At 43.1% G+C, this 25280-nt stretch overlaps 1 protein-coding gene across 1 annotated transcript in view; it reads left to right on the top strand.

Moving 5' to 3' along the window:
• Positions 1 to 1639: 1639 nt before the first annotated feature.
• fut8b (fucosyltransferase 8b (alpha (1,6) fucosyltransferase)) overlaps positions 1640 to 25280 on the top strand; it is an 84834-nt gene continuing 61193 nt past the window's right edge. The window contains exons 1-2 of the mRNA XM_056262861.1: positions 1640 to 1928; positions 23523 to 23638. Of these exons, the coding sequence (XP_056118836.1) occupies positions 1726 to 1928; positions 23523 to 23638 (319 nt within the window). The 5' untranslated portion in view covers positions 1640 to 1725. The remainder of the gene's footprint in view (positions 1929 to 23522; positions 23639 to 25280) is intronic.

The raw sequence follows: 25280 nt of genomic DNA, 5'->3' as shown, positions 1-25280 counted from the left end.
CAGTCTTCAACTGTCCAATTTTGAAGAGCTCTTGCAAATTGTAGCCTCTTTTTCCTTTTTGTAGTGGAGATGAGTGGCACCCGGTGGGTCTTCTGCTGTTGTAGCCCATCCGCCTCAACTGCCATGTGATTGGTTGATTACATAATTGCATTAATGAGAAATTGAACAGGTGTTCCTAATAATCCTTTAGGTGAGTGTATATATATATATATATATATACACTCACCTAAAGAATTATTAGGAACACTATATATATATATATATAGACCATATAGACCATATATAGACCATATATACATTTTGATATTTTTTTACTACTGGGTGCAGGACACTATTCATTTACATAAGTTAGGATAGTAGGATAGCGTGATGTCTGAATACATTTTGGTTTGACTGTGTATATATATACTTGTTTATTATTTTATCTTATAAACTAAACTGAACTCCTGTTGGCCTTAGAAACATAACACGTGTTAAGCCAAAATGTTTATATAATAATTCAGATTCACCCACATTAAAACAAGGGGAAGAAAAAATGTATATACATTTACGCACCTGTTGTGAATCATTCAGTATTCGACCTTTTTAGTTCAGATATGTAAGAACTTGTACAAGCTTATCAGTAAATGAGACACATTTCGGTTGACACAAACCATTTGTATAATAATTCAGATTCACCCACATTAAAACAAGGGGAAGAAAAAATGTATATACATTTACGCACCTGTTGTGAATCATTCAGTATTCGACCTTTTTAGTTCAGATATGTAAGAACTTGTACAAGCTTATCAGTAAATGAGACACATTTCGGTTGACACAAACCATTTGTATCCTTATTGCGAGGGAACGTACCCTGGGCTGGATTTTATTTCACCTGCACCATTTTGTTCTTGGATTTCGAGGATGAATTTGTCTAGTGACAGACGCGTTTGATTGGACACAGCCTTTGATGTCAGCAACAGAAGATATGGGAAGCATTTTCTTCTTTCTTTTAAAAGTTGATAAGTCTATTTTTCTTGTTTAGTTTAATCATCTACGATTAGATGGTGACTCTTTTATTTGCATTCAGCATCGTTTTTCTCTGCTGTCGACTAAGTGACAAACCAACCCGATCACACTAAATGCGTCTCTATAGCACGCATTGTGTTTATCGTGCAATATATACGCGAAAATGAGTTTTTACGTGCATATGATACGCATGGGTAGGTTTAGTAGTGGTGTCGGGTGCGCGTGTATTATACGTAACGTTGGGTAGGATTAGTGGTGTGGGGTGCGTGTGTATTAAACGCAATAAAGTGCGTATCAAATGCACGCGAAAACTGCGTGTCATGTGCACGTAAAAACTCACTTTCGCGTATAAATTGCACAGCGCGTGCTATAGAGACGCATTTTCATGACTCCTCTATAACATCTTTCTCTCTTTCTCTCTGCAGGACAATAATGCATTCAGAGAACCCAACAAAACCAGTGAGACGCCAGTGAAACACCAGTGAAACCTGCAAAGCCCAAAACACACCACAATCCTCAACTATAGGAACAGAATGGAAGATCTGGCTTCTTGACGAGTCACGATGTATGAATATCCACGGTGTGTTGACGTACCTACGTAGACGCACCAGTTGTTTCTTTCATCTTCCACATTTGGACGCCTTGCTTTTAACCTCTACTTTAATCGGCAGACCCAGTATGCCGGTCCGTGATTTGTGACTGGAGTTTGGCGAGAGCATGCGTCCATGGACGGGCTCATGGCGCTGGATAGCGCTGGTCCTGCTGGCATGGGGGACGTTGCTCTTTTATATCGGGGGTCATCTGGTGAAAGACAACGAACACGCGCCGCGCTCCAGTCGTGAGCTGGCCAAGATCCTCACCAAGCTGGAGAGACTGAAACAGCAAAACGAAGACCTGCGACGCATGGCCCAGTCTCTACGGTAAACTCCTGCTGGATTACTATAGTTCAGCTAAAAATGACTGGTTCTTTATTTTCTCATAATTTTGTCCAAAAAAAAAAAACAGCATATGGAATTGGGAACAAGGTTACAATTAGGAAATATTTGGAAGTATTCTGTTATCAGCTAAAGATGAGTGTGTCAATAATAATACTAATAGTAATATACAGTTGTAATGTATTCAGTTAAGCAGACACAATGAATGTTACACAAGGGCAGCAATTACAACATGTTCTCATATGATTACAATATAATAGGGCTGGGTAAAAAAATATCGATTTCTCGATTTTAATCGATTCTCATTTTTACCAACCGATATCGATTCTTAAATCCCAAGAATCGATTAGGTTATCCTGTTTTCAGTTGACGAATGAATGGAACATTGTAGCGCTCATCCCATCCAATATATCGCAAAGTCTCAGATTTCTAAGTACGTCCATTTTCTTACGAAATTCAAAAACATACCATTTTGACGCTGTGGCGTGAGATCGCTCGGGCTCAGCTCAAGAGAAGCAGATCTTCTCTTCCGCCTTAATAATACCAGTTACAGCGCGAAATTGACATGAATGAGCACCTGAAAGTGTGTTAAAAGATAGAGTACAACTTATCGAAATCCGTATCATGTCACATGGAATCGCTCAATCAGTGTTTCAACCGTGGAAAGACGTCAGTAAAACAGCGTCATGTAACGTCACATTTACCTCAGAAAAACCATGTGTGACCATAAACTCGTTAGTCAGCTAGAAAAATTAACTCTAGAGAGGAGCATTTAGCTAAATATATGCACCATATTACATATTAATTATAATTTTTAATGTTCTTCAATATTTAATGCATGTTTGAATAAATCTGACAAGTTTTTATGACAGCCACCATTTAAATGTTTATATTTCATATACCTTTATTATTATAAAAATAAATAAAAGTGTAATTTAAGTGTTTGTATAAAAATCAGTATATAATTATAATAATATACAACTGACTCCCATAGTTTACAGCATTAGTTAAGAGATTTGTTTTCCTTGAGAAAATTTGCCATATAGCTATTGTACCTGATATACAAAATAATCAATATTGCATCGAACCGAATCGGAATCGAAATCGAATCGAATTGCAAGCTGGTGAATCGAAATCGAATCGAATTGTGAAATTTGTGTCAATGCCCAGCCCTACAATATAAGGATAATATTTGACATGTTGTTGTACTATATTTATACTATATTTATTATAACATTTAACAGTGTATGTTGATCCTAAGTTGGCATCATCGCAGGTTATTCAGTGCAGGTTATTCAACCATTCAAAGTAGTTAAATTATCTTAATTTCAGGGATTTCCGCAGTAAAAATGGACTTATGCAAGTATGCAAACTTTTAATCGATTTACAGTCCGCTATGCATGAAGATGCATTGTGCTTCTATAGTTTAAATTGATTGATATGTGTATGGTTTGTGATATCAAGGCTGTGTGCCCTGCCACTAAAGACCCTCTCTAACATTTGCAGTATTTGACCCGATTCTGTCTGATGTGAGTTTAGTTCCCTGGGAACAACATTTGCTCTTAACAGAACAAGAGAAAAGAAACCGTATGAGCTTCTATAGAAACACAATCCCATGTTCTTCTGAGCAAAGCTGAGCCAAACAGTCGAAGATTGTGGTTCTCAAGCAGGCTGCAGAATGACTTCAAGTTAAAATTATATGTATTATTATTTATACAATGATTTAATATGTAAAGTCATTTATATAATATAATTAATATTTGGACAATCAAATATTAATATATTTAATTATATTATATATTTAATGTTTTAATATTAAAGTGTAAATTGCAGGTAAAATTTTTCACGAAGATAATGCAATGTGCTTACTAAATATAAAGATAAGAACCGCCCACCATTGTTTTTTTATGTTTTTTATACCAAAATGCTGAATATAATATGAAAAGTTGGTGCGTTTTACAGTGGTTTTAAGCACGCCCCCTCCCTTCCACTAGGCTGGGCGTGACGTCATAAAAGGTACTCCAAGCTTTTACTGTCTATGCTCCAGGCCTGGAGTTACGTTATATTGGAGACCTAGCTAGCAAAAATGGTTGTTAACTATTGTGTTTGTGCGGGATGTACGAATACATCAGAGGCTCCACAAGTTCCCCAAGGACAAACGGCTGATTCGTGCCTGTAAGTGTTAGCATAACTTTCCCGAGGTAGAGCTTAGATCGGGCCCAAAAAAATCAAGCAAGACCCTACCCGAGCCCGCTGTGTCCGAGCCCGGTCCGGCCCTGCCTGACACATTAACTGTAATTATGAGCCCGGTTTAAACCCGACTATTTTTTAATACGTAACGTCGGTCGTTATAACTGACGTTCTCAACTACTTTCTATATTACTTTCTCCCGCCCGCAACATTTATGTTTTGTCCCGCTCCCACCCGCAAAAAGACTTTTTTTCTGTACCTCCAAATACTTTCAAGTTAGCCTACGTGTCGCCACCATACACATCAGCATAAATGCTCCTGATCACTGTTATAACATAAAAGCAAGCGGGCTACTGCGTGCATGGTTTGGCATGACTGCGCGCAAAGTGCGCTCCCATAATAATTCCTAAAAAGCTGACATCAGTTCATCGCGATCTCACACATCTCTGTTATTATCAATGAATCTTTCATAATATATACACTGTTTGTTATAATTAGAGGATTTGCCAGCATACGTAATTCAACACTGAACAAAGAGTCAGTTTTGAGCGGTGAGGGGAGTCTATCGTAAATGCTTCTGATTGGCCATTATTGCGTTCAAGAAATCAACACATATGTCTGTGATTGGCTACATCGCTCAACACTGCAGACATGTTAGAAATAGAAACTCTGCCTGTAAACCGTTTCTATTTTGTTTTAGTTGTTCTTATTGCTTTTCTGCAACAGATGAATAAAAATGTATTCGTTTTTATGTTTTATTCATAGATATTTCTAGTTTGCGGGAGTCCCGCGAATCGTTTTATTCTCCCTCAACCGGCACACACAGAGTGAGTGCATTACCGCCCGCGCTCCCTTTTATGACGTCATCACCCAGTTACAGTAAAAAACATGCTATCTTTGAAGAAACCTCAATAAATGTTATTTTAACGCATTTTAAGACAGAAATTTTTACATATATACACATTGAGCACTTTAATTTACACATTAATTGGTTGTGGTGGTTAACCTGCAATTTACACTTTAAATACTATTATTTTGTAAGGTTGTATTTTGTAAGGGGGGGGGGGGGGGGTTACATTTTAATTACAAAAAAACATTTTTGTAATTAATATTTATTATTAATTTGAATTACCTAACTTAGTTAAAATGTTAAAAAGCAAGATGTATACTTAAATCGTATTTATTTTCCCTCAATAACTAATGTTTCTCTTCAAGCACATGCAGTTCTCGCTGTACAGAGTCAGACAGGGAACAGATTTATGACACGTGACTCAGAACATGAGGAGTTTTGCAGGATATTCAGGAGAGATGTGTTCTGAAGTTCTGATGGAGAAAGTCAAGATTTATAAAGAGCTTAGAGGAGTGAAGACAAATGTGGCCCTCTCAGATGATGTTAGAGAAAGCGGGATATGCTGAGGACCTGGTTGCCCTGGATAAAAGGGGTGTCCCATTATGCTTTTCCCCATGTTCATCTTTCTTTAGTGTGTAATGTTGCAGCTCAAAGTCCCTCCAGCGGGAGTTCTTCTCTATATCAGTGTCAGTGTTTCTGAACTCCTGAAACGCCTCCATTGTAGTCTTGAGTTTCTTCCGGGAACAAACACGTCACAATATTCCTCATTTAAATAATTAATACGCAGAATAAAGGGGCGGGGCCTGGTTGAGTTAGTTAGTAGTGTGTTGAAACTGGCGGTTATGGGAAGAGTGCACATTTCCCAAACACACTCAAAGTGCTTGACCAATCACAACACGCTGATCCAGCCGACCAATCAGAGCACAGTGTGCTTTTCAGAAGGAGGAGTTACATAGACACAGGAACTAAACAGAGCGTTACTGGCAGACTGGGAAGAGAGGAGCCGCAACAATGGAGAATATGGAAAAAATTATGTGTTTTTGGAACATTCAAGCATGAAAAGTAGATTCTATTAGACCCCAAAAATAAAATCAAGACTTTGTAAAAGTGCATAATACAGCCTCTTTAAAAAGATCATCAGTGAAGTAGGGCTGCACAAATTAATTCGAAAAATAATTACAGATTAAAGCTGCCACAAGTAGTTAATTGTGAAAAGTGTTGGTTACAGCATTAAAGTGGTAGTCCCACGACTCCCACCATAGTGCTGTTTTGTAAGGGGAGTGTGCTTGAAACTGAACCTGTGTTTGATTGTCTGTAACACACAAGCAAATAGTTCCTCAAAAACAGCTCTTTATGGATCCTTGGAGTCGAGCTATTGTCCATAAGCAGTGAATAAAGCTGCTTTGGTCATTTGTCTTTGTCAGGCTGAAGGAGAAGCATCTGTTTCAGATATAAATCTTGATCTGATCAATGTATTCTGTGCTTTAATTCCAAACAGATCGTCCAATGTGGCTCTTATGTGTCTTTCGGCCTCATTCAGGGTCCCAGTCTCACATTGATCGGCTCTAAACCTGGAGGTCCACAATATCAATCCCGGGATCTCTGATAGATCCAGACTGTGTCCTTGGACTGTGGAGCTGGACGAGTATTAATTATAAAACAGCTGCATTTACTGGTTTTATCAGGCCAGATTCATTAGAACTTGAGTGAGTGAGTGAGTGAGTGAGTGAGTGAGTGAGTGAGTGAGACAGTGAGTCAGTGAGTGAGTGAGTGAGACAGTGAGTGAGTGAGTGAGTGAGTGAGTGAGTGAGTGAGTGAGTGAGTGAGTGAGTGAGTGAGTGAGTGAGTGAGTCAGTCAGTCAGTGAGTGAGTGAGTGAGTGAGTGAGACAGTGAGTGAGTGAGTGAGTGAGTCAGTCAGTGAGACAGTGAGTGAGTGAGACAGTGAGTGAGTGAGTGAGTGAGTGAGTGAGTGAGTGAGGGAGTGAGGGAGTGAGTGAGTGATGGAGTGAGTGAGTGAGTGATGGAGTGAGTGAGTGAGTGATGGAGTGAGTGAGTGAGTGAGTGAGACAGTGAGACAGTGAGTGAGTGAGTGAGTGAGTGAGTGAGACAGTGAGTGAGTGAGACAGTGAGTGAGTGAGTGAGTGAGTGAGTGAGTGAGTGAGTGAGTGAGTGAGACAGTGAGTGAGTGAGTGAGTGAGTGAGTGAGTGAGTGAGACAGTGAGTGAGTCAGTGAGTGAGTGAGACAGTGAGTGAGACAGTGAGTGAGTGAGTGAGACAGTGAGTGAGTGAGACAGTAAGTGAGACAGTGAGTGAGTGAGTGAGACAGTGAGTGAGTGAGACAGTGAGTGAGACAGTGAGTGAGTGAGACAGTGAGTGAGACAGTGAGTGAGTGAGTGAGACAGTGAGTGAGACAGTGAGTGAGTGAGACAGTGAGTGAGACAGTGAGTGAGTGAGACGGTGAGTGAGTGAGAGACAGTGAGTGAGACAGTGAGTGAGTGAGAGACAGTGAATGAGACAGTGAGTGTGTGTGTGAGAGCGAGTGTGTGTGTGAGCGAGTGTAAGAACATATATGTACATTCGATAATATTTTTTATAATAATTCATTATAATATGATTATAATTTATATTTTGTGAGTGAGTGAGTGACCGAGCGAGCGTGTGTGTGTGTGAGAGAGAGAGAGAGAGAGAGTGTAAGAACATCCAGTATATGTACATTCACTTATATTTTTTATAATATGATTATAATTTATATTTTGCTGTGTGTTTATATATTTTTCTTGTATATTTATTTTAAATAATAATAGTAACAGTAATAATAACAATATACTTAGATAATAATAATAATAATACTTAATAAATAATAATTTATACTTAAATAACACTTACTAAGTATTTGTAATTAGTATTGTTTAAGCACAATAAAATATTATAAGAACAAAAATATTTACTGTATATTATTACTTGATTGTATTTTTAATATTAATTAACTATAATATGATTATATTTAGCTGTCTATACAATATATAATATAATATTAATATATATTTATAGTATAATGTTATGCATGTAATATATTTTATTTATATTTAAATAACAACAACAATAATATGGTGTAAAAATGTTACGTCCAAAAACTGCTGCACCGATGTGAAAAAAGCATCGAGGACCTTTATTTCTCTTTTTTTCTTAAATGAATATCTTCAACAAAGCACTGTTTGAATGCCAGAAGGCACTTTTATGTGTTATGTAATTTATATATGCACATACTACTATAATAAAGTGGTGATGAAAAAAACCTACTGGATAGATACATTAACAGGGGAATTGATGCTCAAAGCAATAAAACGTTTCCAGCCTTCGCTGAAGAGAAATGGAATGGTTTCTGACAATGGCCCGCGTGTGCTGCCGTCTGCCGTGCATTATTATGAAGGTTTCTCCACACATCATAACGTTCATTTGTTTCATTGAGACGCAGCGGTCCACACCCTCAGGCTGGGTGAAGATATGTGTGCTTTCTGTCAATATCATTATATGAGCAATTAAAATTGCCACGAGCCTTGGAAAATATTCTGCCACAAACATTCTTCATAGTGGCATTTGCCAAGAACACACACAATAAACGTAGAAAAGAAAACAGCTTCCCTGCACTAAAAACACTTTTATGATTAAGAATATTGTGCTATTCCTCTTAGTATGCGTAGCCAGACTTAAAGCGTAAAGGTCAGTCCACATTCAGCTTATTCTGGATAGGAGGAGTCCATCTGACTGACATCACAAGTGACCAATCACAGTTTTGTGTTCACGTGATATTAAAGGGCCCCTGAAATCAAAATGTACGTTTTTTTTAGCTTTTAGATTGAATATGTTAGCCTTAAGGTTAAGAATAAGCTGGCGTGTTCCAAAACAATGACAAAATTCGCATTTAGGAGATACAAGCATTCAAAATTCAGTCTCTCACTTACGCTAAAATGGATCACGGATTTTGATGACATCACCGCGGACTTCAGTTTCTTCTGTCCAATCAAATGCTCTCTAGAATCTTAAGCTCCGCCCCCTCTGCTATAACTACCACCAGGCCAAAGTGAGCGTTGACAGTCACGGAGCGATATGTGTTAGAGATGTGTGTTCAGTTGCTCAAACGCTCGAGTTTTATTTCGTCTTCCAAAAAAATACGTTTGATTTTTTTTTATCCAACGTATCATCAGCGCTCAGCGCATTCGCTTCCATGTTGCTGTCAAGTACGACTTAAGGTCTGTGAGGTAAACTAAACGCTATTGGCTATTTGAAAAGGGGGAGGAGCCATTCAATATGTCCCGCCTTAGCTTCCTGTTTCAATGTTATGTGGAAATTTGTCAACGCATTGGGGCTTTAAGGATGATTGCCAGTGCTTTTGCCACATTGTTATGCGTTTGCTAGTGTGCTAAGTGGCATTAGCATTTTGCTATGCAGTTACTAGGGTGTTCTTGGTTAGTTAGTTGTTCTTTAGCATGTTCTTATGCTCTTGCTAAGGTCTTTTGAGTGGTTTTCGTATATTGCTAAGTGGTTACTGTAGTCATCTGGGTGATTTAAACACATTCATGTGCAGTTACTAGGGTGTTATGGTTGATTTGAACATGATGCAATGCAGTTACTCTGCTATTCTTAGTGGTTTCTTCCTGGTCCAATTGAACAGAGTCCCTCCTCAAGTCTCTAGATACAGCTCTGCTCCCTTCTTCAATGTAAGTGTGTGGGATTTTTCCACCTATTTCATCATCCACCAGGTGAAAACCTTCAGTCTGATTGCTTGAAAAAAGTAACAGCATTTACTGTATAGACGTCTATTCGAATTCACTAATCATTTTGCAGTATTCACATCTTCCTTGCCAAAATCTGTGTGATCTTCAGGCTTCAGTCTCCTGACTAATCTTGCGACTCTTGTAATTTCCTCTCGCAGTGAGTCGGTGACTGACAGTAATTCACTCGCTGTAATGTCATTTGGCCGCCGGTTCCTCCTGTATCAGACTCTGTTTTGCTCTCCATCAGCAGTTCTGAAGTTCTGCCCCGTCTGATGCTCGTGTCACACACTCGTAAGATGGAGTTGAGCTAGAGCTGCATTATTCTGGATTAATTGAAAATATATATATATATGTTTTTGTTTAAAGCTACAGTCCGTAGCTTTTTTGGGGTTAAAAATGATCCAAAATACATATTTGAGAAAATACATAACCAGCCTGTGTTCAAAACTCTCTGCTTGCCGTAGCTCGATTCAAAGCGGTAAGCTTGTAATAATGTTTTTAATTCCAGTGGTACTGGTGGATTTCCGCAGGAGATTCGAGCATGTCTTTGCGTCATTACGTCACATCTGTACACACACATCTGTACACAAACATCTGTACACACACATCTGTACACACACACATCTGTACACACATCTGTACACACACACATCTGTACACACACATCTGTACACACACACATCTGTACACACACACATCTGTACACACACACATCTGTACACACACATCTGTACACACACATCTGTACACACACACATCTGTACACACACATTTGCACACACACATCTGTACACACACATCTGCACACACACATCTGTACACATAAAGAAAAGTCTCGGCTAGTATAAGCTATATTGCGTGTGAGGATGCTGGAGGTGGAGATTTATAGCCTTTTCTCACAGCACTTGATATAATTAAACGTATTAATTTGATGGCGGATCCAGAAAGGTTCAAACGACAATCACCAGTGACAACAGATTCACCCGCTGTAAAATGCAAAGGACTTCGTTCGGACTAATATCGGAAGGACATTACATGTAGTCACGCAATGCTTGCTTACATTGTTAACATTAACAATTTGAGAACAAACTATAATTTGCATGGTTTTGCGTGATATGATAAACGATTGTTAGATTTAGTCAGCGCGATTTACTGCAATGACAGAACCAGAACAAAAGTGGATGTTTCTCTTACTTGTTCAGATGACATTTTCCGGTGAAAATTATTATGTTGGTCATACTTCCAAAAAGAATAATCTGTGATTCTGAATGCCAGTATCCACACCGGCGCGGTGACTGACACACTCCTCAAACACTGTGTTCATTCGCGCTGTGCCGTGTCGAGGGTGTTGAAGTACAACTCACATAAAGTTGATAATTCCGCGAATGACTGCAATTGCAGATTTCGAACAGAGAGGGCGACAAAGAGGAAAAACGCCGGACTGCAGCTTTAAATATTGAAATCCCGATTCTCACACAATTCTGAATAGACCACTGAACAAAATAACCAGCCCGTTCTCATCCTTTGGCGTCATACATGTGACGCTTTGTACATTTCGTCGAAATCTTACGCACATGGCATCCTTTAGCATCAATATGAGACGCAGATCCCAAGGCGTCATACAGGTGACGCTCGTCTAAATCCGACGCACATGGCATCCTTTAGCGTCAATATGAGACGCAGATCCCAAGGCGTCATACAGGTGACGCTCGTCTAAATCCAACGGACATGGCATCCTTTAGCATCAATATGAGACGCAGAACCCAAGGCGTCGTACAGGTGACGCTCGTCTAAATCCAACGCACATGGCATCCTTTAGCATCAATATGAGACGCAGAACCCAAGGCGTCGTACAGGTGACGCTCTTCTAAATCCAACGCACATGGCATCCTTTAGCGTCAATATGAGACGCAGATCCCAAGGCGTCATACAGGTGACGGTCGTCTAAATCCGACTCACATGGCATCCTTTAGCATCAATATGAGAGGCAGAACCCAAGGCGTCATACAGGTGACGCTCGTCTAAATCCGACGCACATGGCATCGTTTAGCGTCAATATGAGAAGCAGATCCCAAGGCGTCATACAGGTGACGCTCGTCTAAATCCAATGCACATGGCATCGTTTAGCGTCAATATGAGACGCAGATCCCAAGACGTCATACAGGTGACGCTCGTCTAAATCCGACGCACATGGCATCCTTTAGCATCAATATGAGACGCAGAACCCAAGGCGTCGTACAGGTGACGCTCGTCTAAATCCAACGCACATGGCATCCTTTAGCGTCAATATGAGACGCAGAACCCAAGGCGTCATACAGGTGACGCTCGTCTAAATCTTACGCACATGGCATCCTTTAGCGTCAATATGAGAGGCAGAACCCAAGACGTCATACAGGTGACGCTCGTCTAAATCCAACGCACATGGCATCGTTTAGCGTCAATATGAGACGCAGATCCCAAGGCGTCATACAGGTGACGCTCGTCTAAATCCGACGCACATGGCATCCTTTAGCATCAGTATGAGACGCAGAACCCAAGGCGTCATACAGGTGACGCTCGTCTAAATCCAACGCACATGGCATCCTTTAGCGTCAATATGAGAGGCAGAACCCAAGGCGTCATACAGGTGACGCTCGTCTAAATCCGACGCACATGGCATCCTTTAGCATCAATATGAGACGCAGAACCCAAGGCGTCGTACAGGTGACGCTCTTCTAAATCCAACGCACATGGCATCGTTTAGCGTCAATATGAGACGCAGATCCCAAGGCGTCATACAGGTGACGCTCGTCTAAATCCAGCGCACATGGCATCGTTTAGCGTCAATATGAGACGCAGATCCCAAGGCGTCATACAGGTGACGCTCGTCTAAATCCGACGCACATGGCATCGTTTACCATCAATATGAGACGCAGATCCCAAGGCGTCATACAGGTGACGCTCGTCTAAATCCGACGCACATGGCATCCTTTAGCGTCAATATGAGACACAGATCCCAAGGCGTCATACAGGTGACGCTCGTCTAAATCCGACGCACATGGCATCGTTTACCATCAATATGAGACGCAGATCCCAAGGCGTCATACAGGTGACGCTCGTCTAAATCCGACGCACATGGCATCCTTTAACATCAATATGAGACGCAGATCCCAAGGCGTCATACAGGTGACGCTCGTCTAAATCCGACGCACATGGCGTCGTTTACCATCAATATGAGACGCAGATCCCAAGGCGTCATACAGGTGACGCTCGTCTAAATCCGACGCACATGGCATCCTTTAGCGTCAATATGAGACGCAGATCCCAAGGCGTCATACAGGTGACGCTCGTCTAAATCCGACGCACATGGCATCGTTTACCATCAATATGAGACGCAGATCCCAAGGCGTCATACAGGTGACGCTCGTCTAAATCCAACGCACATGGCATCGTTTAGCGTCAATATGAGACGCAGAACCCAAGGCGTCATACAGGTGACGCTCGTCTAAATCCAACGCACATGGCATCTTTTACCATCAATATGAGACGCAGAACCCAAGGCGTCATACAGGTGACGCTCGTCTAAATCCAACGCACATGGCATCTTTTACCATCAATATGAGACGCAGATCCCAAGGCGTCATACAGGTGACGCTCGTCTAAATCCGACGCACATGGCATCTTTTACCATCAATATGAGACGCAGAACCCAAGGCGTCATACAGGTGACGCTCGTCTAAATCCGACGCACATGGCATCTTTTACCATCAATATGAGACGCAGAACCCAAGGCGTCATACAGGTGACGCTCGTCTAAATCCGACGCACATGGCATCTTTTACCATCAATATGAGACGCAGATCCCAAGGCGTCATACAGGTGACGCTCGTCTAAATCCGACGCACATGGCATCGTTTACCATCAATATGAGACGCAGATCCCAAGGCGTCATACAGGTGACGCTCGTCTAAATCCGACGCACATGGCATCCTTTAGCGTCAATATGAGACGCAGAACCCAAGGCGTCATACAGGTGACGCTCGTCTAAATCCAACGCACATGGCATCCTTTAGCGTCAATATGAGAGGCAGAACCCAAGGCGTCATACAGGTGACGCTCGTCTAAATCCGACGCACATGGCATCGTTTACCATCAATATGAGACGCAGATCCCAAGGCGTCATACAGGTGACGCTCGTCTAAATCCAACGCACATGGCATCGTTTAGCATCAATATGAGAAGCAGATCCCAAGGGGTCATACAGGTGACGCTCGTCTAAATCCGACGCACATGGCATCCTTTAGCATCAATATGAGACGCAGAACCCAAGGCGTCGTACAGGTGACGCTCTTCTAAATCCAACGCACATGGCATCGTTTAGCGTCAATATGAGACGCAGATCCCAAGGCGTCATACAGGTGACGCTCGTCTAAATCCGACGCACATGGCATCCTTTAGCGTCAATATGAGACGCAGATCCCAAGGCGTCATACAGGTGACGCTCGTCTAAATCCGACGCACATGGCATCGTTTACCATCAATATGAGACGCAGATCCCAAGGCGTCATACAGGTGACGCTCGTCTAAATCCGACGCACATGGCATCCTTTAACATCAATATGAGACGCAGATCCCAAGGCGTCATACAGGTGATGCTCGTCTAAATCCGACGCACATGGCATCGTTTACCATCAATATGAGACGCAGATCCCAAGGCGTCATACAGGTGACGCTCGTCTAAATCCGACGCACATGGCATCCTTTAGCGTCAATATGAGACGCAGATCCCAAGGCGTCATACAGGTGACGCTCGTCTAAATCCGACGCACATGGCATCGTTTACCATCAATATGAGACGCAGATCCCAAGGCGTCATACAGGTGACGCTCGTCTAAATCCAACGCACATGGCATCGTTTAGCGTCAATATGAGACGCAGAACCCAAGGCGTCATACAGGTGACGCTCGTCTAAATCCGACGCACATGGCATCTTTTACCATCAATATGAGACGCAGAACCCAAGGCGTCATACAGGTGACGCTCGTCTAAATCCAACGCACATGGCATCTTTTACCATCAATATGAGACGCAGAACCCAAGGCGTCATACAGGTGACGCTCGTCTAAATCCGACGCACATGGCATCTTTTACCATCAATATGAGACGCAGATCCCAAGGCGTCATACAGGTGACGCTCGTCTAAATCCGACGCACATGGCATCCTTTAGCGTCAATATGAGACGCAGATCCCAAGGCGTCATACAGGTGACGCTCGTCTAAATCCGACGCACATGGCATCGTTTACCATCAATATGAGACGCAGATCCCAAGGCGTCATACAGGTGACGCTCGTCTAAATCCGACGCACATGGCATCCTTTAGCGTCAATATGAGACGCAGAACCCAAGGCGTCATACAGGTGACGCTCGTCTAAATCCAACGCACATGGCATCCTTTAGCGTCAATATGAGAGGCAGAACCCAAGGCGTCATACAGGTGACGCTCGTCTAAATCCGACGCACATGGCATCGTTTACCATCAATATGAGACGCAGATCCCAAGGCGTCATACAGGTGACGCTCGTCTAAATCCAACGCACATGGCATCGTTTAGCATCAATATGAGAAGCAGATCCCAAGGCGTCATACAGGTGACGCTCGTCTAAATCCAACGCACATGGCATCGTTTAGCATCAATATGAGACGCAGATCCCAAGGCGTCATACAGGTGACGCTCGTCTAAATCCGACGCACATGGCATCGTTTAGCATCAATATGAGACGCAGATCCCAAGGCGTCATACAGGTGACGCTCGTCTAAATCCGACGCACATGGCATCGTTTACCATCAATATGAGACGCAGATCCCAAGGCGTCATACAGGTGACGCTCGTCTAAATCCAACGCACATGGCATCGTTTAGCGTCAATATGAGACGCAGAACCCAAGGCGTCATACAGGTGACGCTCGTCTAAATCCAACGCACATGGCATCTTTTACCATCAATATGAGACGCAGAACCCAAGGCGTCATACAGGTGACGCTCGTCTAAATCCAACGCACATGGCATCTTTTACCATCAATATGAGACGCAGATCCCAAGGCGTCATACAGGTGACGCTCGTCTAAATCCGACGCACATGGCATCTTTTACCATCAATATGAGACGCAGAACCCAAGGCGTCATACAGGTGACGCTCGTCTAAATCCGACGCACATGGCATCTTTTACCATCAATATGAGACGCAGAACCCAAGGCGTCATACAGGTGACGCTCGTCTAAATCCGACGCACATGGCATCTTTTACCATCAATATGAGACGCAGATCCCAAGGCGTCATACAGGTGACGCTCGTCTAAATCCGACGCACATGGCATCGTTTACCATCAATATGAGACGCAGATCCCAAGGCGTCATACAGGTGACGCTCGTCTAAATCCGACGCACATGGCATCCTTTAGCGTCAATATGAGACGCAGAACCCAAGGCGTCATACAGGTGACGCTCGTCTAAATCCAACGCACATGGCATCCTTTAGCGTCAATATGAGAGGCAGAACCCAAGGCTTCATACAGGTGACGCTCGTCTAAATCCGACGCACATGGCATCGTTTACCATCAATATGAGACGCAGATCCCAAGGCGTCATACAGGTGACGCTCGTCTAAATCCAACGCACATGGCATCGTTTAGCATCAATATGAGAAGCAGATCCCAAGGCGTCATACAGGTGACGCTCGTCTAAATCCGACGCACATGGCATCCTTTAGCATCAAAATGAGACGCAGAACCCAAGGCGTCGTACAGGTGACGCTCTTCTAAATCCAACGCACATGGCATCGTTTAGCGTCAATATGAGACGCAGATCCCAAGGCGTCATACAGGTGACGCTCGTCTAAATCCGACGCACATGGCATCCTTTAGCGTCAATATGAGACGCAGATCCCAAGGCGTCATACAGGTGACGCTCGTCTAAATCCGACGCACATGGCATCGTTTACCATCAATATGAGACGCAGATCCCAAGGCGTCATACAGGTGACGCTCGTCTAAATCCGACGCACATGGCATCCTTTAACATCAATATGAGACGCAGATCCCAAGGCGTCATACAGGTGACGCTCGTCTAAATCCGACGCACATGGCATCGTTTACCATCAATATGAGACGCAGATCCCAAGGCGTCATACAGGTGACGCTCGTCTAAATCCGACGCACATGGCATCCTTTAGCGTCAATATGAGACGCAGATCCCAAGGCGTCATACAGGTGACGCTCGTCTAAATCCGACGCACATGGCATCGTTTACCATCAATATGAGACGCAGATCCCAAGGCGTCATACAGGTGACGCTCGTCTAAATCCAACGCACATGGCATCGTTTAGCGTCAATATGAGACGCAGAACCCAAGGCGTCATACAGGTGACGCTCGTCTAAATCCGACGCACATGGCATCTTTTACCATCAATATGAGACGCAGAACCCAAGGCGTCATACAGGTGACGCTCGTCTAAATCCAACGCACATGGCATCTTTTACCATCAATATGAGACGCAGAACCCAAGGCGTCATACAGGTGACGCTCGTCTAAATCCGACGCACATGGCATCTTTTACCATCAATATGAGACGCAGATCCCAAGGCATCATACAGGTGACGCTCGTCTAAATCCGACGCACATGGCATCCTTTAGCGTCAATATGAGACGCAGATCCCAAGGCGTCATACAGGTGACGCTCGTCTAAATCCGACGCACATGGCATCGTTTACCATCAATATGAGACGCAGATCCCAAGGCGTCATACAGGTGACGCTCGTCTAAATCCGACGCACATGGCATCCTTTAGCGTCAATATGAGACGCAGATCCCAAGGCGTCATACAGGTGACGCTCGTCTAAATCCGACGCACATGGCATCCTTTAGCGTCAATATGAGACGCAGATCCCAAGGCGTCATACAGGTGACGCTCGTCTAAATCCGACGCACATGGCATCCTTTAGCGTCAATATGAGACGCAGAACCCAAGGCGTCATACAGGTGACGCTCGTCTAAATCCAACGCACATGGCATCCTTTAGCGTCAATATGAGAGGCAGAACCCAAGGCGTCATACAGGTGACGCTCGTCTAAATCCAACGCACATGGCATCGTTTAGCATCAATATGAGAAGCAGATCCCAAGGCGTCATACAGGTGACGCTCGTCTAAATCCAACGCACATGGCATCGTTTAGCATCAATATGAGACGCAGATCCCAAGGCGTCATACAGGTGACGCTCGTCTAAATCCGACGCACATGGCATCGTTTAGCATCAATATGAGACGCAGATCCCAAGGCATCATACAGGTGACGCTCGTCTAAATCCGACGCACATGGCATCCTTTAGCGTCAATATGAGACGCAGATCCCAAGGCGTCATACAGGTGACGCTCGTCTAAATCCGACGCACATGGCATCCTTTAGCGTCAATATGAGACGCAGAACCCAAGGCGTCATACAGGTGACGCTCGTCTAAATCCAACGCACATGGCATCCTTTAGCGTCAATATGAGAGGCAGAACCCAAGGCGTCATACAGGTGACGCTCGTCTAAATCCAACGCACATGGCATCGTTTAGCATCAATATGAGAAGCAGATCCCAAGGCGTCATACAGGTGACGCTCGTCTAAATCCAACGCACATGGCATCGTTTAGCATCAATATGAGACGCAGATCCCAAGGCGTCATACAGGTGACGCTCGTCTAAATCCGACGCACATGGCATCGTTTAGCATCAATATGAGACGCAGATCCCAAGGCGTCATACAGGTGACGCTCGTCTAAATCCGACGCACATGGCATCGTTTACCATCAATATGAGACGCAGAACCCAAGGCGTCATACAGGTGACGCTCGTCTAAATCCGACGCACATGGCATCCTTTAGCGTCAATATGAGAGGCAGAACCCAAGGCGTCATACAGGTGACGCTCGTCTAAATCCGACGCACATGGCATCGTTTACCATCAATATGAGACGCAGATCCCAAGGCGTCATACAGGTGACGCTCGTCTAAATCCGACGCACATGGCATCCTTTAGCGTCAATATGAGAGGCAGAACCCAAGGCGTCATACAGGTGACGCTCGTCTAAATCCGACGCACATGGCATCGTTTACCATCAATATGAGACGCAGATCCCAAGGCGTCATACAGGTGACGCTCGTCTAAATCCAACGCACATGGCATCGTTTAGCATCAATATGAGACACAGATCCCAAGGCGTCAAACAGGTGACGCTCGTCTAAATCCAACGCACATGGCATCGTTTACCATCAATATGAGACGCAGATCCCAAGGCGTCATACAGGTGACGCTCGTCTAAATCCAACGCACATGGCATCGTTTAGCATCAATATGAGACGCAGAACCCAAGGCGTCATACAGGTGACGCTCGTCTAAATCCGACGCACATGGCATCTTTTACCATCAATATGAGACGCAGATCCCAAGGCGTCATACAGGTGACGCTCGTCTAAATCCGACGCACATGGCATCCTTTAGCGTCAATATGAGACGCAGATCCCAAGGCGTCATACAGGTGACGCTCGTCTAAATCCGACGCACATGGCATCGTTTAGCATCAATATGAGACGCAGATCCCAAGGCGTCATACAGGTGACGCTCGTCTAAATCCGACGCACATGGCATCCTTTAGCATCAATATGAGACGCAGATCCCAAGGCATCATACAGGTGACGCTCGTCTAAATCCGACGCACATGGCATCGTTTACCATCAATATGAGACGCAGATCCCAAGGCGTCATACAGGTGACGCTCGTCTAAATCCGACGCACATGGCATCCTTTAGCGTCAATATGAGAGGCAGAACCCAAGGCGTCATACAGGTGACGCTCGTCTAAATCCGACGCACATGGCATCGTTTACCATCAATATGAGACGCAGATCCCAAGGCGTCATACAGGTGACGCTCGTCTAAATCCAACGCACATGGCATCGTTTAGCATCAATATGAGACACAGATCCCAAGGCGTCAAACAGGTGACGCTCGTCTAAATCCAACGCACATGGCATCGTTTACCATCAATATGAGACGCAGATCCCAAGGCGTCATACAGGTGACGCTCGTCTAAATCCAACGCACATGGCATCGTTTAGCATCAATATGAGACGCAGAACCCAAGGCGTCATACAGGTGACGCTCGTCTAAATCCGACGCACATGGCATCTTTTACCATCAATATGAGACGCAGATCCCAAGGCGTCATACAGGTGACGCTCGTCTAAATCCGACGCACATGGCATCCTTTAGCGTCAATATGAGACGCAGATCCCAAGGCGTCATACAGGTGACGCTCGTCTAAATCCGACGCACATGGCATCGTTTAGCATCAATATGAGACGCAGATCCCAAGGCGTCATACAGGTGACGCTCGTCTAAATCCGACGCACATGGCATCCTTTAGCATCAATATGAGACGCAGATCCCAAGGCATCATACAGGTGACGCTCGTCTAAATCCGACGCACATGGCATCGTTTACCATCAATATGAGACGCAGATCCCAAGGCGTCATACAGGTGACGCTCGTCTAAATCCGACGCACATGGCATCCTTTAGCGTCAATATGAGACGCAGATCCCAAGGCATCATACAGGTGACGCTCGTCTAAATCTTATGCACATGGCATCGTTTAGCGTCAATATGAGACGCAGAACCCAAGGCGTCATAACCGTACCCTACCCCAGACCTAAACCTACCCATAACAGTGCGTGTTATATTGATGCTAAAGGATGCCATGTGCGTAAGATTTCGACGAAATGTCATATGGCGTCACCTATATGACGCCAAAGGATGAGAATGCGTTGAAATAACATGTAGTTTACTAGAGGTTCTCATGTTAAAGGGGCTATATGGAACTTTTTCCCCAAAATAAATGTAACAATAGCCTTTTTATTTTACCATTTATGACTTAAACATCTCCTGATGAGCATACTGACACCTTGTCCGCTCACATTGGGTGCACCTGTAAGCCTGTATCCTATTTTTCCTATTTTCTGTCGGGTCGGATTTTTCCCGCGCTGTCTGCGGATGTGATGTCAAGCGCGTTCATGTTAAACGTTTCAGATCACTCTGCCACCACAGCTAGTCAGCAAGTAGCCTACACTCGCAAGCAGTGCAATGGATTTTGCGAATACACAGAAGAGACCTAGGACAACTCGGACACCAACAGTAACTCCACAGAAGACTAAAAAAGTTAAACCCCTGACAAGTGGCCGAAAAAGATCGAAGATTGAGAGCGACCGGCGCGGAGCAAGGACTAGAGTGAACATCGGCTTCGCATTTGAGCCTTGGAGGGAGCTCAGATCTGTGTTGGGAATACGAAGTGACCCAGAAATGGCTTTTTTTTCTGAAAAGGTAATACGTGATAAAACTGTTCATTGAAATAGCACTGTGTTGTTTTCAGTTCACTTGTAAATGCTGTTAGTGAAGTGTGCACATACGAGCGCGCGCTGCGAGAGTGAGCAGAAAGGAAGAGCAGTTCTGTTTTTTGGCCACAGGTGTCAGTCGCGAGTTTAAATTTCAGAAAAACACATATAGCCTCTTTAAGATGAATTGCTTCTAATTTAATTAATATATTTTTTTTTTAATCAGTTTGAATGAATGATTCAATGACTCACTCATAAATACGTCATTTGTTTCATTACTGGATGAATCAGCGTTTTTGAACGAATCTCTTTAATGAATGATTCAATGAAAAAAAAAAATTTACAGTCACTTGTCGCCACATACTTTTCAAATGGTGATTTACTCTATTACATTAGTGTTTATATATTAACTATAATCTTTAATTCCAGTACTTCTGTGATAATATATTTATAAAACAGAAATAATGATACTGTGTGGCTGAAAAGACTGTTTATGAAGCTGTTTCATACCTATACATGACTAAAGGGATGTTTACACAACACCGTTTTCAACTAAAAACGTAATACATTTTATGCGTTTTGGCCGTTCGTTTACACGACAACGGCATTTTGGGTGCCTGAAAATGCGAACTTTTGAAAACGGGTTTCAAAGTGCAAGTTTTTGAAAACGGTTTCGAAAAGCAGCAGAATACAGGGTTTTTAGTCGTTTTCGCGGATCCGTGTGAATGGGGATCGTTTTGACAATGATCAAACGTACCGTGTAAACGTACCCTTAACCACAACAGAACATGCATGTTACATAAATCTGCTCAAATTAAAACTCTAGTCTTAAGTGTGTCAAAATTCTAAGATTTGCGTAATTGTAGTCTTATAGACTTATAAGTAGTCTTATAGACGACATGAGGGTGAGTCATTAAAGACAAAATTTTCATTTTTAGGTGAACTAACCCTTTAAGAATAAATGTGATTCATAAAGAATTAATTTCTTTCTTAATGAGCTTCGTTTACAGTCTGAGGGAGACGCACGCTGGAAACAAAACAATCTTCACAAACATGTCTAAGGATTTCCACACAGAGGAAGACTTGCATTTTTTTGCCCAGCCATATTTATTTGAACCCGAATACACGGACGCACCAGACACACGTCAGCAGCGTCACTGAACGCGGATCCACAACAGAACCCGGAAGACAATACAATGCTGAATAAAGTCCTAGTTTTTGTTATTTTTGGACCAAAATGTATTTTCGATGCTTCAAAACATTGTAACTAACCCACTGATGTCACATGGACTACTTTGATGATGTCTTTATTTCCTTTCTGGACAAGGACAGTATACCGTACATACATTTTCAATGGAGGGTCAGAAAGCTCTCGGACTAAATCTAAAATATCTTAAACTGTGTCCCGAAGATGAACGGAGGTCTTACGGGCTTGGGACGACATGAGGGAGAGTCATTAATGACATCATTTTAATTTTGGGGTGAACTAACCCTTTAAGAATAAATGTGATTCATAAAGAATTAATTTCTTTCTTTTAAAAAAATCCTTGCTGACCCCAAACAATTGAGCGGTGTCGTCTTTCTAATGTCTTTTTGCATATGGAAGCAGGCTGGTGTCCTCAGCACTTGTGGTTGTTTTTGTCATTTGCTTTCAAATTAAAAGCCCTTTTTGCATCTTTTGAATCAATTAGTATTCCCTCCTCCACTCTTGCAAATTGTGCTAACATGCTCTATTGATTTCTCCACGCTAATCTTTGTTCCCTTGCATATATACCCTCATGCATATGCATTCAGCAGAAGTATTAATATTAATGTATGATTACCATATTAATACTTAGTATAAGCAATCTACTCAGTGGTTTTAGCACTTGGACGCATATTGACCCGTTTACCGCCCCCTAAAAACAAATAGAAATATTCAGTAAACATTCAGTTATTAAATAAAAGCTCAATATGATAATATGTGATCTAAACGAGCAGATGTTTGTGTCATGCAGTTTCCCAAATGCTCGTTAGTTAAGAGGTGATTTCATCTAAATCAGCTGAATAGAAACGAACACTGCCAAACTGTAATTAGCAATTATGCTTTAGACGAATGTATGGGCAGCAAATTTATGCAGTGCACTGAACGCTATTGAACATCACAGCAGACATTTATGATTATTTTATTCATGGCCAATTCATAATCAGGCTCCGGTGAATCAACGTTTGGAGCCTGTCGTTTTCCGTGTCGCTCTCCGTTTGTTTACGGCCTGATTGCTTTCTTCATAGACGGCGTGAGAAGAGCAGACTGATCCGCTGTTTGCAAACTCTAAGCTGCGGAAGCGGTTCGCTAACAAACCGTGTGTGTTTTGCAGGATGCCGGAAGGACAGTCGGATGGGCCAATATCGTCAGGAAGACTCCGCTCTCTTGAGGAACAGCTAAGCCGGGCCAAACTGAAGATCCACAGTTTTCAGAGATTATCTGGAGAAGGCAAGTAAAGAGATAAACAGGACTAAGTCTCCCTTTCTTAACCATAACAGAACCCTTGTCCATACATAACCAAATCCTCATGGTCTTACATTGGTCAGATAAACAGGTCTGACCCAAACTTACTCAGTGTTGTTGTTTCGGGCTGATTTTGATAGCGTCACTGAGTCACAGTGTTTGCTATTCAGGGGGGAATCAGCCTATGAATGTCATACTTATAGTTGCATGTTAAAACGGGATGCAAGAACGTATTTTAAAGTGCCCCTATTATCGGGTATATTACCTTTTATGTAGTGTGTAATATGGCTGTTTGTGAATTTAAAGGTCTGCCAAATTTCAAAGTGCAGATAAATGGAGTTATTGTCTCCCAAAAGAAAGAAGAGATTCGAGTCTTACTTCCTACTGAACCTACGTAGATTTGTAACAAATTTGCATATTGCCAGCCTATCATTGGCTGCCTGCGAACAACGTTTACTTTGCCCCGCCCCTAAACACTGTAGTTTTATCTGAGGCCTGAAAGAGTTTGGACATGTTGAGAAGACGCTGTTTTCTGTACAGCGAAAGCAAATCAACTTTGATGCACTCAGCGCTGGATACGGTAAATCGCACGCCATCGTTACTGTTCATAGGACTGATTAAGTGCTGAGGAAGATCCAGAGCTAAAATTCAGATATGGAAATGGACATTTGGTTTCCAACAGGCTGGGTCATCTGACCAATCAGAGCAGAGTAGGCTCTCGGAAAGGAGGGGCTTAGACAGATTAGAGATTCCTGATCAAACCGTTGCAGATACTGAGAAAAGAGTTGATGCTGCAATATATATTAAGTGTTTTTTAACCTTATGCATGTAAACCTATTGTTGGAGACTCCAAAACAAAATGAGGATCCTTTAAAATAGAATAATAGAGGCACTTTAGCAATGAAAAAAAAAGGATCTCTGAGCATGCAGTTTATATTCTGGCCGAAATTTCCACAAGTTAAAAAATAAATACGACCACCTCACGTTGTGTCAATCACGTTTACACACTGCCTCTGAAAAAAAAATCTGATCAGGTTCAATTTTCTGCGTTTTTTCACATCCGTAGCAAGCATTTTGAGAGGTGCTTTGACAATTCAGAGCATCAAGCAAACGCCAAAATCCAGAACTGTTCAGGGTCAATTGGTTCACGGAAATTTGTGGTTTTCATTAGCCTGGCAAGCCAGACCTACATCAAGATGTTAGGTCTGGGAACTCACAATTGGCATACCTCAATCCGAGGGGCGGGATAAACGGTTGTCTTTCAATATCCCTCGGCACGTAATAGGATAGCGCAACAACCAACCAGAGCAACGAGCGGCTGTGGCTGAGTGAGTCCCATGCGTTTTTCCACCAGTGAACCAGCTAGTTGGTATGTTAAACTTTTGCCGTATCCGGTCGTCAAAACTCTGAACACATCTTCCTTTTTTAGGAATGACTTAAGTGACGTTCTCTTAACTCCAAGTCATCCAGAGTCGCGGGCAAAGCCGATTCGAAAGACCGCTGTTCGCCAGCAGCATCTTCTTTGTTTTCAAGCAGAGGGAAATCACCTATGGAAATCACCCGGAACCGTCATAACTCTGCCGTTATTATGTTAAGCCTGCCCGCCGACTCTACACGATCTGATTGG

This window comes from Rhinichthys klamathensis, unplaced genomic scaffold (assembly GCF_029890125.1).
Source record: "Rhinichthys klamathensis goyatoka isolate OS25496 unplaced genomic scaffold, OSU_Roscu_1.1 h1tg000196l_1, whole genome shotgun sequence".
Classification (NCBI taxonomy): domain Eukaryota; kingdom Metazoa; phylum Chordata; class Actinopteri; order Cypriniformes; family Leuciscidae; genus Rhinichthys; species Rhinichthys klamathensis.
The sequence above is the reverse complement of the archived record's forward strand: the minus strand, read 5'-3'. Positions and strand labels throughout refer to the sequence as shown.